The 17,323-nt window shown below is 33.8% G+C and overlaps 1 protein-coding gene across 2 annotated transcripts; it reads right to left on the bottom strand.

Annotated features, from left to right (window-relative positions):
• Positions 1-10,170: 10,170 nt before the first annotated feature.
• Positions 10,171-17,054, bottom strand: LOC147531771 (Ras guanine nucleotide exchange factor K). Of its 2 annotated transcripts, XM_086648218.1 has the most exons (4): positions 13,282-14,221; positions 12,304-12,622; positions 10,769-10,882; positions 10,171-10,479 (listed from the first exon to the last, which is right to left on the bottom strand). In XM_086648218.1, the coding sequence occupies exons 1-4, from the start codon at positions 14,209-14,211 to the stop codon at positions 10,463-10,465; spliced, it is 1,380 nt and encodes a 459-aa protein (XP_086504344.1). In that variant the 5' UTR covers positions 14,212-14,221; the 3' UTR covers positions 10,171-10,462. The 2 variants fall into 2 exon arrangements, with proteins under 2 accessions (XP_086504344.1, XP_086504343.1); XM_086648217.1 differs by lacking the exon at positions 10,171-10,479 and having other exon boundaries at positions 10,582-10,882; positions 13,282-17,054.
• Between the last annotated feature and the right edge of the window lie 269 nt (positions 17,055-17,323).

The following is a 17,323-nucleotide window of genomic DNA, read 5'->3' as shown; positions in this document are numbered from 1 at the left end:
GTTTCTTTGGTCTTCCAACAAGCCTTAATATAATAGGGGGCGTGACCTCATATGATGACTATCAAATAGATGAAAGTAAGTGTTAAAGTGAGTAGACATTCATCAATTTGAAATAAATATGCATCAAATAGATGAAAGTAAGTGTTAAAATGAGTAGACATTCATCAATTTCACTTAAATAAGCATCAAATAGATGAAAATAGGTGTTAAAGTGAATACACATTCATCAATTTCAAGTAATGTAATGACTATGTGATTGATGATTACTATACTTACGTCATCCCAATACTGCATTTATTTCATGGGGGTGATAAATCCACCACTAGTCTCCAGACAGGGACGGATCTATGTTGAGGCTAGGAGGGGCCATGGCCCCCCTTGGCCTCAACATAGTTAAGCTTGGGAGAAAACAACTTGTAAAATTATTAGCAGATTCTAACTGCAATCAGGACCTAGTCCTGTGGTTGAGCTATTGTACCACGCACTTGATGATTCACTTTCGAGTCTGACTTGGGACAAAATTCACTTTTACTTTTTCTCTATGTTTTGAGAAGAGACTATTTCTATAGAGAGTTCTTTCTGTAGTACAAAAAGGGTTAATCAACCAATTTGTTTTGCTTAACCTCCCTAAACTATTTACAGTTTAACATGGAACCTTTTATAATCATTTTTTTTCTTGAACTCCCAAAATGATTTACAGTTCAATAGAAACTGTTTTTCACCAAAATAATATCACATGTTCTTAACCAAACATGTAATCTTCTTAAACCTAGTCCATCCCAAACCGAAATAAGTGGTCTTTCGACATCCTAATAAAATTAGGATCTATTCCATGATCAAAAATAAAAAATAAACCCCAGATTTTCCACAAGCTTCGCCATTATTTCCAAGGTTGCACACAAAAACCACCTAAAACAACCGAGAGATGTACTACAAACAAAGATCCCCTTATCATTTCTTACCTCATAGATATATGGTAAATTTGATGCATAGATTCTACAATAATCGATGAAAATTTACTTGTACGTTTTTTTTATCTCGATCAACTATAGTTTATATATTTTAGTTATCAAGTTAAGCTCTTGCTGTCTCAATTGTTGTATCTTATAGAATGTTTATTTTGACCAATTGAGGTAGTTTGAAATCTTTATATGTACTCGAGATATTTCATAATAATTGTCTTCACAAAAAATTATATGTAGTTGGCCCCTCCTAACTTGAAATCTTGGTTCCGTCCCTGTCTCCAGATAAGTGCTTACTATATGAAATGGACTGTAAAACGTACAAAAGACAACATTCATAACATTAGTTCTTATCTTAATGGCAAATAATAGAGAAAACCATACAAGACAAATAGGTTAGATATACTCACTTTGCCCATGATATCCTTGTTTGCAAAATGATAGGGACAACATGCATTCAAGGGATGTCAGTTACGTCCCACACACAACAAGAGCAGCTGAAATTAGTTAAGTTAACTGTCCATCTATTTGGAGTATTCACCTCATAGACATTGAATAGATAGTTACTTTCTCTTGAATCCTAAACTTATTTATACTCTTCGTGAAGCCATCTATAACCCTTTGATCTCTTGGAACAATACCATTTCGATCTCATGCTCTAGCTATCTTCCTTCTCTCATACAACAAGGGCATCAACATCGAATGAACCTTGTCAACCATCGATGATAGTGGAAAATCCCTCGAATCCATAATCCAGCTGTTTAAGCTCTTTGAAAAGTTGTTGGTAATAAGCTCACATTTTGTTATATAATTCAAGAAGGCCCTAAACAATGTACTAACATCTAATCTGTGCAACCATTGATAGGCCTTTTCATCATATTTCTTCATTATATCATCCCACTTTTAGTAATCTTCCTTCTTATATGACTTTGCTGCAGACCAAGCTAAATTCATAAGATGATCACCACCATCTTCTTAGAATTCTTGTATATGTGTCTAAAACACAATTTGTGATGGTTGTTAGGAAAAATCTATAAAACAACCTCTATTAAACTTTTTTGCCTACCAGAGATGAAAGGTAGAAGGTTTGGATGCATTTTGACATGGTCACTAATATGCCTCAGGAACTCATGCCAATTCTCAAAATTCTCTGAATTACAAATGTAGATAGCAAGTAGATAAAGACCAATATTCCCATCCAAAACAGTTGTAGTCAAGCAGACCCCACAATATTTTCCTTTGAAAAAACAGTCATCCAATCCAATAACAGGTCTATATCCTTTAACAAAACCATCCAAAAAAGTTTTGAAAGTAATACAATAATTTTTGAATCTATGGTCGACGTCATAACTTGCACAAGTAGCCACACTACCAGGATTTGCAATCAACAAGATCATACACATATTTGTTACCATTTTGTACCCATCTTCATAATTGGCATATATTTTATCTAGAGTTATGGCTCTAGCTCTCCAAGCTATCCAATAGTTAATATTAACAGCAAATTCCTTCCCAATAGCATTTATGTTGTTTCAGGATTAAAATTGTTCCTATGTTAGGCCTTAATTGTCTCCTCTAGCTCTTCAACTACAAAACTACAATGTGTCATCTTGTTCTTCAATTTTGAGTTATGTTTACCAGTATGTGTATTCTCAATTTGCTTCAAGAAAATTGAGAAGTTATCTTTTAGATTTTCCTAGCATAAAAGAACCAAGGACAACCACTATTTGCTTGACACACTTAGCGCTCAATCTGTAATCCTCATTTTTAATGTACTTGTACTCAAATCTATTGAGTACAACAGACCTTCTTAAGGATTTCCTTGCTTCAACTATATTGTCCCACTACAGACCTTCAGTAATCACATCCCTTAGCACCTTAGATCTCTGATGCTTCAAAGACTCTTCACTATTATAGATATTGGTGGATGACTTTACAAAGTCACTAAACTCAGCAGACGGTGGTTCCATTGGATCAACATCAGAATCTGACCTATCTTGTTCACTGTCTTTGGTTGGGTGATACTCATTATCACTTGATGAGTTGTAGCTGGAGTACTCAACTTCTACAAGGATATCATCTAACTTAGGTGGTATTCTATCTGTTTGAGGGTCTTGAGGTTCAGACGTGAAATCACAATGAAAAGGTTGAGAGAGAAGAATTCCAGACACATTGTTTCCTTCATCCATAGGATCAATCCCATCACGATTTAGAATATCTAGTGCTTCATCAAAAGGATCATCAGACTGTGGAAGCTGCTCCTCAGAAGCTATCTGTTTACCCTTCTTATTTGCTGCCTTCAAGGGTGGACTATGATCTAAGAACAACTGAGCCCTTCCCTATTGATCTATATCACCCTCTGTCCACAATTTCAAAAATCAACCTCTTTATCTATAGTGTACTTCTTTCCCTTTTTCAAGTACAAGAAGACCATACTATGCCCTGTTAAATTCATGTCTTTTTCCCCCATACCTTTTCATATGTGAATCACAATGAAAAGGTTGAGAAAGAAAAATTTCAGACTCATTGTTGCCTTCATCCATATCATCAATCCCATCAAGATTTGGAATATCATCCAGTGCTTCATCAAAAGGATCATCAGACTGTGGAAGCTGCTCCTCAGAAGCTATCTATTTACCCTTCTTCTATGTTTCCTTCAAGGGTTGACTATGATCTAAGAACAACTGAGCCCTTCCCCATTGATCTATATCACTCTCTCTCCATAATTTTTAAAATTAGGTTTTATCTATAGTGTACTTCTTTCCCTTTTTCAAGTACAAGAAGACCATGCTATGCCCTGCTAAATGCATGTCTCTTTCCCCATACCTTTTATCAAATCAATCAAATTTAGCTCATCACAATCACCCTTTTTGAACGGAGCAATCTTACCCCTCAAATAGTCTTCACAACTTCATTTGTCAGACTTCTTATAAACCCTCCAATAACCATATAATGTACCACAAGACTTTTATGCCCAAGCTCTGTCCTAGGTCTGAGTAATAGTAATTTAATAACAGAAACAAATGACATAAACAATCAAAGCAAACAGTGTTACTATCCAAAGCAAATAGGAAATAAATCAAAGAAAATAATCAAAACAAAAAGGAAACAATCAAATGACATTAACAATCATAGACAAAACCATATTCAACTGAACAAACCATGCAAAGCAAAAAAAACTAGTGTTATTCAAAACCCCTAATCAGTTATTGTTTGTATAAAGTAAGTAAAATCTATTAAAGGATTCAAGTTGAACAAACAATCAAGTTAGGTTTAGGATACTTACAACCATACCAAGATGAACCTTCCACCATTAGGCCTTGTCGATCTTTAGAAATCGCAAGCTAGAATCCACCAGACTTGTTTTTGGTGATGAAATTAACTATACAAATTGCTGCAGAGAGAAAAATCAGAGAAGTAAACGAACTAAGAACAAAATCTCATGAAAGCCCTTTGAATCTACTTCGATTAAAGCATAAAAAGGTTTAGAAAAAAACTTTAGGGTTTCGAAGGGGTTACTGGAATGCTCGACCTGCACTTCTTTTCCCGCGTTTTTCACCTTTAATGGTGCAGTTGGGAAATATTAATGGGAAAAATAATGTTTTAAAATTGAAATCAATGTTAAAGCCTTGATTTGGACCTACTCCATAAGCACCGTGAGATGAATGCAGGGCAATTTCGTCACAAGAAAACCACGTGTACTTAACGGGTGTTTGACGGTAAAATAGGAAATGGGGGTTAACGCCAGAGACATTACCATTTGGGGGGTGAAGCTCAAATATAGCTAAATAAGTAGGGTCTAATCACTAAATAACCCTAAAAAAATGGGCAGTACGTCCAAAATATCTGATGTAGTTACACTTTTGTCCAAATAATTTGTATATCTATGTGAGTTATATTCACTTTTTTTCATAATAGCAAAACTATCCTTCATATATAAAACAATATATTTAAGATTTTAAATGAAAATTCAAGCGAAAAACTCATTTTTTTCGTTACTCTATTGTTGTTTATCAACAAAATTCAAGTTTTTCAACAAAAAAAAAAAAAAACAAAATTCAAGTTGAAGTTGGTTGATATGTGGTGTTTGATTTGTCCATGAGCTTCTCCTATTCATTTTCTCCCTCTAGAATTTTTTTTTATTAAGATGACATTGTTTGTTTAACAGGATCTATAGATTAAAAGGAACAATACCCCAACCAAATTTATTTTTATTTGCGATGTTTTGTGTGTACGGGGTTATGTTCTTTGTCTTATCTATTAAATCTTGGATAAAGCTTCTTTTGTGAAATAATCTACCGGTAAACCATAGAGTTGTATATTGAAATCTACTTTGTTACACATGTAATCTGTTGGTAAGTTGTTGTTTTTTTCACATTCTCTATTATGAGTAAATCATCATGAATATGTGAAGGTGATCCTTCTAGTACTAGATGCAAGTACGATTCACCATACAATTCTTTTATTGTTATTTTGCCTGAGGGTTTTCACATTTTTAATACTATATCTTTTAGAACACTTGAGGAGAAAGTCTTTTTTGTTATGAGTTGGACTGCTATGATTTTCCTCCAATCAAAAGTTGGTTTTGTATCTGAATTCAAATGGAGAACTTCAACCGGACTTGTATTCTTCCTCATTAGAGAACTCATAAGCTTCACTACTTCTTCCTAATCTTCTTCTTCCTTTGATTTCTAGCTAGATTTTTCCTGATGTAGGTTTTCTGGTGATGAAGATGACTGCATATTTATGTTAGGCTAATCTTTGCACTATGGTGGTAGAGAACCTAACAATTCAGAGAGCACGTTGTTCCAGCGCAGAGAAAGGGAAGGAAAAAATACAAAAAAAGTAGAGATAAAGAAATTTATTCATAGGTTCTAGATTGAATCAATAAACATTTTTAGGGTCATTAGATCGAATGAGCACGAAATAGATTTGTTACGCCTAATTAATAAGTAAACAAACAAAAGAACAAGCTAATGGATATAAAGCGTAAAACATGAACATGATGTTGGGTAATTCAGTCACCCCTTTGGTCGCCGATAGAGAATGGACGAAGATTCGTTGAAAAGGACAATCAAAACCCAAACCCCATTTCTTTTTTCGAGGAAGTAATAACAAGAACTTCAAATTAGTTTTAGGATTATGGTTTTTTTGGGTATTTTCAAGGGAAACACATGTGACATAACGACAATAAATTCTCTCCAAATGTCTATTCATGCGAGATTACGACAATAACAGTTTTATAAGTATATGACAACATTAAGGGTCATTTTTAGGTTATATCATCTCCAATGGGACACTCAAACTCCAAAACTTAGAGTGCCACTTAAGAGATCTATATAGATTTTGTTAAAAAAATCTTCTCTAATGGGAGACTCTACTAGACACTCTATGATGATGTGGAGCCTTATTAATAGAGATACTCTAACTCCCTAAGTGTCATTCTAAAATTTTAACTAATAGAAACTCTTGTTTTTTAACTACTTTTTATCTATTGAAATTAAGAGTGACATGTGTATTAAGTAGAGGTACATTAGAAATCTCCATTGGAGATTAAAAAAATTTAGAGTGTCTATATATTGACACTTAGGAAAGAGAATTTTCATTAACATTTGATAACTAGGACTTTTAGAGTGTTTCTTAGGCCTCGTCTCAGAAAGTTTAAATTTTCTATAGTTGCTTTTGTATGAGCACTTTATTTGAAGTGCTTAAAACAAGTTAATTTTGGTTGTTTGGTAATCTCTTTAAAAAGTGTTTTTTCATACGTAAAACTAGTAAAATACCTTTGGTAACAATAAGTTGAATGTGGTTTTATCCAATCAATGATATACTGAACTAAATAAGTAATGAAAATACATATTATAAAAAATAAAAATAATGATTATGGGGTGTGAGATAACTTTATTCTTAGATTAATTTTCTAGTTTCTAATTTTTTTTATTATGTTATGATACATTAACATATTCAGCAATAAAAAAGTGAATCTTCGTTTTGGAGTTACAGTTATGGATTATAGTAACGAACCCAATAGGATTGCCATTTGTCTTTTTGTAAGTTTTTTTTAATCTTTTTAATGCTCCGCCTCTTGAAAATTAGATCAAATTTTTAATTTAAATATTATATTTCAAACGAATAATCTATAGTTAGAAAAATGGAATCAGAATTTGAGATATGTATGTCACACATGTACATAACAAATTAAATTTAGATTAGGAGTCCATCATTGGGAAGCCTATATTGAACTTGATAAAGTTAGATGCTCCTAAAATAAGATGGACACCCTGTATTTTAGAGTCCGAAGTCACTATTGAGTTTGTTCTAAAAACATCACTATTGAATTTACCACATTCCTCTTTATATAAAATACTATTTAAAAATGATCTACATAATTAAAAGAATTAGAAAAGGGTAAAAACTGTTGTATATGAGATTTAACCTGGGTGCAAAGGTATAAAGAGAAATAATGATTAGAGTATTGAAGGAAAGTACAATGAGTCATATTTCAACAAAAAAAAAAGTACAATAAGTCATTAATAGTTCCAGTCTTCTAGTCAATGAAAAGAGGGAGTTTTAGAGAGAGAAACAAAAAAGTCTAGTGAGATGTAGAGAAAAAGAGTAGGAAGTGACATTTTCAACCAAAGAAGAGAAAAATATAAAGTGACGTTTTCAAGCAAATTGGAGGGAAATGGATTCGAACCTGGGATGTGTATGTGTGATGTCAACCCTGTAAAAGTTTCTGGAGAAAGCCAAATGTAAAAGCCACAAATGGTGGCTTCTGCTTTTTGGTTAATAAAGTGATTTTAAAGTTTTTAAAAAGCTGTAAAGTATTTTGCCAAACATGAAAAAAAATTTTAAAGCACTTAAGAATAAGTGAAAAGCTACTTTTCCATAGCTTTTAAGCTCGACCAAACGCGACCTTGGAGTGTCCCGTCGGAGATGCTCTTAAGTTTAGACGGAAAACTAGGTCAATGTTAGTCAATTCTCCAAACTCATAAATATTTAATTTTTTTCTCAAATTCATGACTTAAAACATTGTTTTGTCACTTTTACAAATTAAATATCTTTTTTGATTATAATTATCAACAACCTCCTAAGAGCAGGTCCCACCCCAGTCACCTGAGGCCCCACAATTCAAATTTTGGGTCTCAATCGACTGGTCCAACCCCGGTCGGTTGGGGTTGAGCTCCAATTGAACTCTTCAGTCGACCCAGAGTTTAGGGTCGGTTGAAGTCCCCAACATGACCATTGACGACATCCCAACGATCATGTTGGGAATCACATCTAGCCGTTGGATGTGATCCAACGGCCAGATCTGGTTGTTGGATCAACGGTCCGAATTTAAAATATATATGTATCGTCCTTAAATTTTAAAAAAATAGTTACTTTTTTTTTTTTTTGAAGATGATTTTACTACTCACACATTAATAATTAAAATGCATTAAAAATCCAACTTTTACATTAAGAATCCAACGATCCAAAATACATTACTAATGACCAACAACCAAAATTTATTCATTGTCATTGTTAGATCTCGTATTACACAAGTGTTCAACAAAATCTGCCTTCAACCATGTATGAATTTCCTGGCTTCTAACTCGAAGACGTTCAAGCAATTCGTCCGGTAAAGTTTCTCCAAGATGTATCGGACCCATTTCACATACCTCAATATTGGTTGTAGCATTTGGTCCTCTGTCTTCAATAATCATGTTATCATTATGATACACATCTTCATGATATCACTCATTGTCTTTACATCCCACAAACGTGACGGTCCCCGAATAATTCTCCAACGAGTTTGCAGTACACCAAAAGCTAGTTCAACATCTTTTTTAACCGATTCTTGTCTTTTGACAAAGTATGCTTCTTTCGGACCATATGGATTAGAAATAGTTTTGACTAAGGTACCTCATTGAGGGTATATCCCATCAGCAAGATAATAACCCATATCATATTTTTGTGTCATTAACTACATAATTAACCTGGAGATTCTCACCCATTAACAGTTTATCAAAAACCGGTGAACGTCTAAGTACATTAATGTCATTGCAGGATGATAGTTGGAGCTTTGACATGACCAGTGTAGGTTCCGTGTCATGCGAGAGGGCATTTATTCCATTCCCAATGCATACAATCAATACTCCCTAGCATTGTAGGAAATCCTTGTGATTCACTAAGTGCTAGGAGTCTAGATATATCTTACTCGATCGGATCCCTCAAGTATCTAGGGTCGACGACAAGGATGACTCTAATTACAAATGCTTTTAAAGAGTCAACGACAATAGAATTACCAATCCGATAATATTCCTCTTGTGAATCGGTCGGATCTCCATATACAAGCATACTCATTACAGATGTAATTTTTTGATGAGGTGACAATCTGTTTTGGCCCATTGTATCAATTTTTCCGGTGAATTTGGGGTTGTATTTCCCAACCGCATTGAGAATACACATAAATAAACCACGATTCTTCCTGTAGAGTGAGCGAAACATTACATCATCATACGTATGATTTTCATTGAAATAGTCTCTCATAATGGTTTCATGACCGAGTTGTCTACTACGATCTATCGTTTGGTGACCCGAAACAAAACCAACATGACAAAAACGTGTAACTTTCATTTTCATTTCTTCAAACATTCTGCGATCATCATCCTCCCCTTTTCGAGTCAATTCGTTTTCTTCAAACATCAAGTTCAAAAAATTAAAACTGGTATTCATTGTAGAGAAAGAAGGAATGTATAGAAAAAGAATATGGAAGATGAGGTATGATGAGTTTGAAGAAAAAGAAGAAGATGAAGTTTGATGAGTTTGTAGAGATAGTTGTATTTATAGATAGATAATAAGAAATTTAATATGGTTATTCGACGGGTAGAAAAAGAGGAAAATTCAAATACAAATTTTAGGCTTCAAGAGAGGCTAGGGTTGGAGCTGAATTTTTGACAATGAGCTGAGGTTAAAAATTTTGGGTGAAAAAATACTTTTTTTGACCTAAGACAGACTGAGATTGGAGTTGCTCTAATCCAGTAATCCACTCCCTCGCCCCAAAAGAAAACTATATTTCTTCTATTACAATTGTGAACAGTTACGTAATTAGTCCTTATTAAGCTTGAAATACACAAAAATGATTTTCTTGTATTGGTACCTTTTTTTTTTTTTTTTTGTTGAACTTGTATTGGTACCTTATAATGTGATCATGTGATACCATGTAATAGTTAATGATTTTCTTTAGCCTGAAATACACAAAAATGATAGAACTCTTTTTTCTCTTACAACTAAGACAGACGAAAATTAATTGATTTTCTTGACATCCTAGTTGAAACTGCGAAAGACCTCGTGTTTCTTCACATAAAACAGAAGTAAAAACAACTGATCAGCAGCATCGTCAGTTCGGTAAGAATATGAGTAATTATTGTTTATTGTAGAGGATCTCTTCGATGTTACCATATACGTTTGACCAATCGATATCTGAGTAAGCACCAGCAAGTAAATTTGATCTTCAACTAGCTAGGAATCCAACCTGGTTCATAATAAGATTAGGAAATTTGAGAGATTTTATCCAACAATTTTTGGAAGAATATATTTTATTCACAACATTTTGTAAAAAAAAAAAAGCTAAATAACAAAAAGAAACATACAAATCTAATATATTTATAGGTACTTTGCAAATTGACAACCATAGTACAACATAAATATAGATGGTTTTATTAACTAAGGTGCCACTAATAACAAAAATGAAGGTGATAAAATAGAAGGTAGCTGAGATTATCGTACAATTAATTAAGTTTAAGAAAGAACGACAACTTTACTTAATATCCATAGAACAAGAGAGAATTCAAAGGCGAAGAGTGTATGAAGCAGTCCGCGGTCTAAAGCAAACCCGTAAATTGTTATTCCTCCATTGTTATGTTGCAAATAATTCACTGCAAATCAATCTAAAAATATTAATATAATAATAAACAATTTTTAAATAAATAAAATTACAAAAAGTAACATATGAAGATAATTATTTAGTATTGTCCAGTTCACTAGATTATATGCTTATATTTGGAACCCAAAAGATTTTGCAATAAAATCATTAAGATTTGACCGCCCTTTTATACCAAAAACTTAATTTAGCGTTGAAAAAATATGCAGAAGTGCATAATATATCTAACATCCGAACAATTTGAGACTGACAGGCAACACATCCTAATTAGATATTATCGACAAAATATTTTCATTTTAAAGATATGGGCTACCTTCTTGACTTGTCTATTAATTGGGACTAAGTATTTATTAGGTTGCTCTTACATGAGGACGAGCTTTGTTAAGATTGTGAACATCCTATTCAAAATCAATTGAAAATGAGTGAATAGGACCTAGACATTATAGTCTTATTTAAGATTGTGAACATCCTATTCTGACTAATTTTTATTGAAAAAAGTCACTGCGTCAGAGCAATTCCATGGGGGACTAAATCCTTCAAATTTAGAGCCACATACAGTTTTACTTATGGGTTATTTCTCGAAAAGCCCCCTACTTTGTGACCAGCTTCCCGCAAAGTCAGTATTTTTTGAAACTATTAAATGTCTGTTACTCTCTCTCCCCCATCTCATCACCTCTCTCTGCCACGTCATATCTCTCGCCGCCTCATCATCTTCTCCGATAGGGTCGTCGGCCGGTCAAAACTTTCGACGAGGCGGAGAGATATGACCGGCAAATTTTCCGACCGACAACCTTCGCCGAAGAAGAGAGAGGTGAGGCGGAGAGAGATAATTTTTTTTTTAAGTATGAAAGTCGTCGGGCGGCGACTCTATCGGAGAAGATGATGAGGTGGCGAGAGATATGACGTGGCAGAGAGAGGTGATGAGATGGAGGAGAGAGAGTAACGGAATTTAACGGTAACGGAAAACATGGGCCCTTCTGGGTATTTTTCATAAAGTAGGGGGTTTCGCGGGAAGCTGGTCATGAAGTAGAGGGCCTTTCGAGAAATAAGCCTTCACTTATTTGTTTTTTTTTTTTGTTGAAGAGCCTTCACTTATTTGTTAACAAAAAAAAGTCTCCACTGGCTCCTATTGAAGATGCACTAACTGTTATAGGATGGTGTGGACGGCCCTTGTGGGCTGCGTGTGACACTGTCCGCTTTGACACACTTGGGCCTCACGGTTTTAAAAGGCCTCATTAGAGAAGGGTGCTTAACCTCTTAAAAGGAGCATTATACTCCGTCTCACTACCAACGTAGGATTGCTCTACAACACTAACTTATAAAATTCCATTGTCCCCTAAAACTTAAAGATAAGGGCTTGGTCTTGGCAAAAGTAGTGGTGCCTATAAAACTTCTTTCCTATGTTAACCTACTTACCCAAAGCTTGCCTAGTCTGGAAAGATGATGCTGAATCTTGTGAATATGGCATTGCAGTGCAACTATCCGGTGACAACTCCGAGTTACCGATGCAATTAGACTGATCATTGGCGGTTCCTAGGTTCAAATCTTTACCAACATTACGAGTTTCGAACTCGATTGCCTCCGTGGTGGTAGAAGTAATAGTTGATGATAGTGAAGAAGTAACAATCATGTTCCATTTAGAAGCAATTGCTGCAATTCCTTGAGCTCTGTGGGTTATTCTTGCAGCTCCCAGTAGTGATAATAAGAAACCACTTAGTTGAACTGCTGAACACACCTACAACACCATACATCAAAACAACAACAAAATAATGGAACAAAAGATTGTGTTAAGTGTACACTAGGCTATGAATATATAATGAATGGTACACCTAGGTAGTGTATATTTTTTTTAAGTCGGTTGTGAAATTTGAGTCGAAAGTCGATTAAATAAGATTTCATAATGTTTTGTCTACTCTTTATGTTTGACTCATCTTTGAATGGCTGGTATAAGTCTATTTTAGTCACACGGGTCAGATTCAGACAATGAGAAAGAAGGAAAAAAAAAACATAAACACTACCTTATACGATTGCTAATTTTCGCTTCTATAGACACTTGATAGGGTACAAACAAGCTTTTGTTTTATAAGTCGAAACATCTAGTTCAAAAAGCCTTGATCATTTCAAAGCCAAGTTTGTCACCTATACTCTAGATTATGGATGTTCTTCTAGGAGCTTTATTATGGATATTAGAGTCCTATAAAATAGAATGGTGTTTATATATTGGTGATTTGATCATTAATCATCATATCTCGACTATTCGATCTTGGTCCGAATATATTGAAATACATCTAAATATAAAAAATCGTTCATGTAATATAAGGAAAACAAATTCTAATTTATGAACCATATATTAAAAGAAAGATTCTAAAATTTTGAAGCTTTTTGTCAACTTACCACAAGATCACCAGAATTGAAGAAATTCTTCTCAGATTTTGATCCCAAAACCAACAACAGGACACCAAATTGGCTAACAGTGATTGTAATCAAACAAGCTATAATAAAGAACCGATACCGATGACTTGTAACTGATAAATGTTTCCTTATTCTCATATGTTCGCGGAAAATGACACCAGAATCTGACCCACAACCTTCTAACAATTTCTTAAACCCTTCAAATCTCAAAATTTGTAACTCACATGTTAACCTAAACAAACTACAAACTAATAAAAACACACCAGTTCTATAAACCCATGATACTAAAACTGCTAAAAACATAATAGAATTATAAGGCAAACCATGTTTAAGGTATGGTATTCGTACGGTTACGGTTGAAAAAAACAGTATTTTATGTGCAAGTTCGACGAAGAAAGAAGGTAAAAGAATGTAAACAAGATGACGGAATGATCTATCGAGTTCTTGAGTGTACCCACGTCGAACATACATAGAATCATCTTGAAGTTCATCTAGAAAGAGAAGATGGCGGAGTCCGAATCGTTTAAGGAAGGAAGATAGAGTGAAAAAGGCTATAATGGATAAACAAGATTCAGGTAATTGAACTAACTTGTTGAAAGAAACAGGGTCTTCAACAATGGAAGTGGAAGGGACATGTACAAAAATTGAGCTTAGAATTGGAATTATAATGTTAAGAAAGATAAAAACTAAGTATGATATAAATTTACTTGTACATGTTGAATGATCAAGTCCACACCATTTTAGAATTATACGAAAATTTCGTAATTCATGGAATATAGAAGATTTTGATGATGGAATATTGGGTGGATTTTTTATGAGTAATGGAACAGTTTTTGTGCTAGAGTCATTAGCGAATTCGATATCGACTATAGTGGGTGTTCCTGAATTGGTGGAGGGATTCATGGGTTCCATGTTAGAGAGAGAGGAAGAGAGATAGTCAAATGAAATTGTTGAGTTTTCTAGGTGAAGAAAGTTATACTATAGATAGCTTAGGGGGAGATGATTAGAACCCACTTTACATACAAAAAGAGAAATCTAAATTTCTACCAATTAACAACTAAGGTAAAAGACTTTCAACAAAAAAAAAAAAAAAAACAACTAAGGTAAAAGAGGTAAAAGTGGTAAAAGTGGTTTTTCTTTGTGAATGAGGGCAGACCAAGATAACAAAAGGAGCAAGAAAGGTATATGTTGTTAAAAAGGAGGCCATTTTCATTAATTATAAACATAGCTAGATGTCTTAAATGAGAAAAAAAAAAAAAAGTGAACTTCAATGACTTCATAAGAAATAATCTCCTTCATTCAGAGACCTATTTCCAACTTTTTTTTATTGCTGTTGAAAGGATCTATTTCCAACTTGAAAGTTACATCAAATTAAAACCATAGATTATCTTTAGAGCAAAAACCATATTAACTTTTTTTTCAAATTAAATGTTGTATTGTAGAACTGCCCTTTTATGTAATGATGATATGTGTGATGAGAAAGACATCCCAAATATGTGAGAACTCCACACCAAGTTCGAAATTGTGAAGAGGGGTGAACCTCCTGATGATGAATAAAGAGAAGAGAATTGATGGGGACCGAGAGAGAGAGAGAGAGAGAGCGAGGGGGGAGAGAGAGAAGATGTGAGACAGAGACAGACAGTTGTGAGAAATAATTGATATTAGATTAATTTTCTCTGTTACATTCTTATAAGTTACATTGATGACTATTTATATGATACAAGGTGAATTAGTGTTTCCTAAATTAAAATATATGGGTGCTAAACTAAAATATACATTAAAAATCTTTATGGACCAGGTCCACTCGATTGGCCAAGTGAAAACGGGTCGGTGGATCCTAACAGAAATACAATTCAAATCCAAATGTCAGGCCTGCACAAAATCAATTTTGAGGGCTAAAAAGACGAAGAGGGTGTTTGATTTTTTTGGCCAAGTGAATATGACTTACTAAGTGCTATTACTTAATAAGTGTAATGCCGTTTGTTTTCTATCACTTATAAGTGTAATGTTGTTTGTTTTTCATCATTTAGAAGCGCTATAAAAATGTGAATTGCCTAAATTATCTTTCCATATAACTAATAGTTAATAAACAAGTTTGAGATAGATTATACTGAAGTATTAATGACGAAAACATATATTTTGTTTACTAAAGTTTGTAATGAATTCTTTATGCCCTAAAAGATTACATTAGTCAAAGAACAAAGAAAAATAGAAAAGAGAGAGAAGTAGAGAGAGAGAAGTAGAGAGAGAGAGAGGGAGAGAGAGAGAGAGAGAGAGAGAGAGAGAGAGAGAGAGAGAGAGAGAGAAGAGAGGGAGAGAGGGTTGAAGAAAGAGAGGGAGAGAGGGTTGAAGAAAGAGAGGAACAAAAAGACCGCCGGAATTAGTGTTGGAAAGTTGTCGGAGATAATGGTCGCCGGAGTTGATGGTGGTGAAAATGAAAGATGGAGGAAGAAGAACAAAGAAAATATAAAAAAGTTAGTAGTGTGGAGGAAACAAAAGAAACTTGTTTCCACAAAAAAATTTCTTATTTTTCTAAAACTTTAATCTTTGGATGTATAGGAGTTTAGATAGTTATAGGTATTTGTAATTTTAAATCTTGTTTAGGTCTTTTTTTTAGCACTTAGAAAGTAAGTGCAGGAAAATAAGCTCCAAGTTAGAGCTTACCTTTTTGCACTTATTTTGGCACCACTTAGAAGTGATATTCACTTATTGAGCGAAAAGACAAACGACCTAAAATTGTCGGCCCACACTTACTAAGTGAAAATCACTTAATAAGTGCAAAAATCAAATACCCTCTGAGTTTAAGAACTATGTTTGTCTCAGTAGTAAGTATACAGTGTGCCGTGCTAAATGCACAGTGTTTTGTACTTAGCAAAATATAGCATACAAATTGCAATTTGTAAATTACAACTTGCATCAAAGCAGAAAATTTACGTTGATGCAAAAGTACACCGACAATGTTTACAAGACCTTTGAAATTATCGCTAATCAAAATATAGTGTGACCTTATAAACTCTTAGCCCAAAATGAAAATTTGGAAAATAAGAACCTCCTCGAATGACCCAACTTTGGTGTAGAAACTTGTAAAGAACAGAATTTTCGAGGAGTCTTTCTATCTGAGAAAATATTTACTCTACTGGTAGAAATTTGGGTAAGACACGAAATACTGTTAACTTTTTTGTCTAAGCATTGTTTCCCGTTCACATGTTTAAACCAAATTAACGGGTAGAAACTTAGTTTTAATCACGGAGTGAATGGTCTTTGCTGGTTGGATCGAAAGATTTCGTCCTCCTCCACCGTCCACCAATGTGTCATCACTTAATTAGGCCTTTGAGACATAATGAATGTATAAAACGAAGATACAAGAGTGAAAAAAACTAACAATTGATAATTTACTTAATTAGGCCTTTGAGACATAATGAATGCATAAAACGAAGATACAAGAGTAAAAAAAACGAACAATTGATAACTTTTGAGTAGTTGATTAGTTTTGTCCGTAGAGAAAGCTAATGATACCGAAGGACACTTGGGTATTGTTCATGGTGTTTTTGAGGTTTAAGGAAAAAAAATTGGGACAAAAATCATATTTTAGAGATTTTGTATTAGTTCTCAATCCTTTTGTTTTTGTTGAAAACTTTTCAATCCTTTTACAAATCATATTTGAGACACAAGAAAAACTGTTTATTATTTTGGTGTTCCCCAATGTGTAGAGAGAGAGAAAACCCAAAGCTAACACAAAGAAAAGGAAATCCCACAAGGAAAGAAAAGCCAAGGGTAGGCTGATTCCCCGTGAGCTTGAAGTTTCAATGAATCAAAAAAGTTGGAGGTTGGAAATAATAAAGGGATGAATTTTTTTTTTTGTTGAAGTATAAAGGGATGAACTTAATAATCAATTTTCGTACACCCTAATATATTATTCGAGTTTATGCTTTAGTTTAATTAAGTTTATGCTGATGGGGTTCTCAAATTGACTTTTCTATCTGAAGAAACATTACTACAAACATTTAATCTTCCATTGTCACAG

This window comes from Eschscholzia californica, unplaced genomic scaffold, assembly GCF_041429995.1.
Source record: "Eschscholzia californica isolate CP2 unplaced genomic scaffold, dmEscCali1.0.p SCAF_6, whole genome shotgun sequence".
Classification (NCBI taxonomy): Eukaryota; Viridiplantae; Streptophyta; class Magnoliopsida; order Ranunculales; family Papaveraceae; genus Eschscholzia; species Eschscholzia californica.
The sequence above is the reverse complement of the archived record's forward strand: the minus strand, read 5'-3'. Positions and strand labels throughout refer to the sequence as shown.

Bases quoted from the DNA above. Each gene is read 5' to 3' on its own strand.
- LOC147531771 (XM_086648217.1), bottom strand. From the start codon at position 14,211: ATGGAACCCATGAATCCCTCCACCAATTCAGGAACACCCACTATAGTC. The intron at 12,623-13,281 runs GTAAGTTGACAA...ATGGTGTTGTAG, and splicing joins TCAATTCTGGTGATCTTGTG to GTGTGTTCAGCAGTTCAACT. The intron at 10,883-12,303 runs GTAAGTAGGTTA...ATTGATTTGCAG, and splicing joins CCAGACTAGGCAAGCTTTGG to TGAATTATTTGCAACATAAC.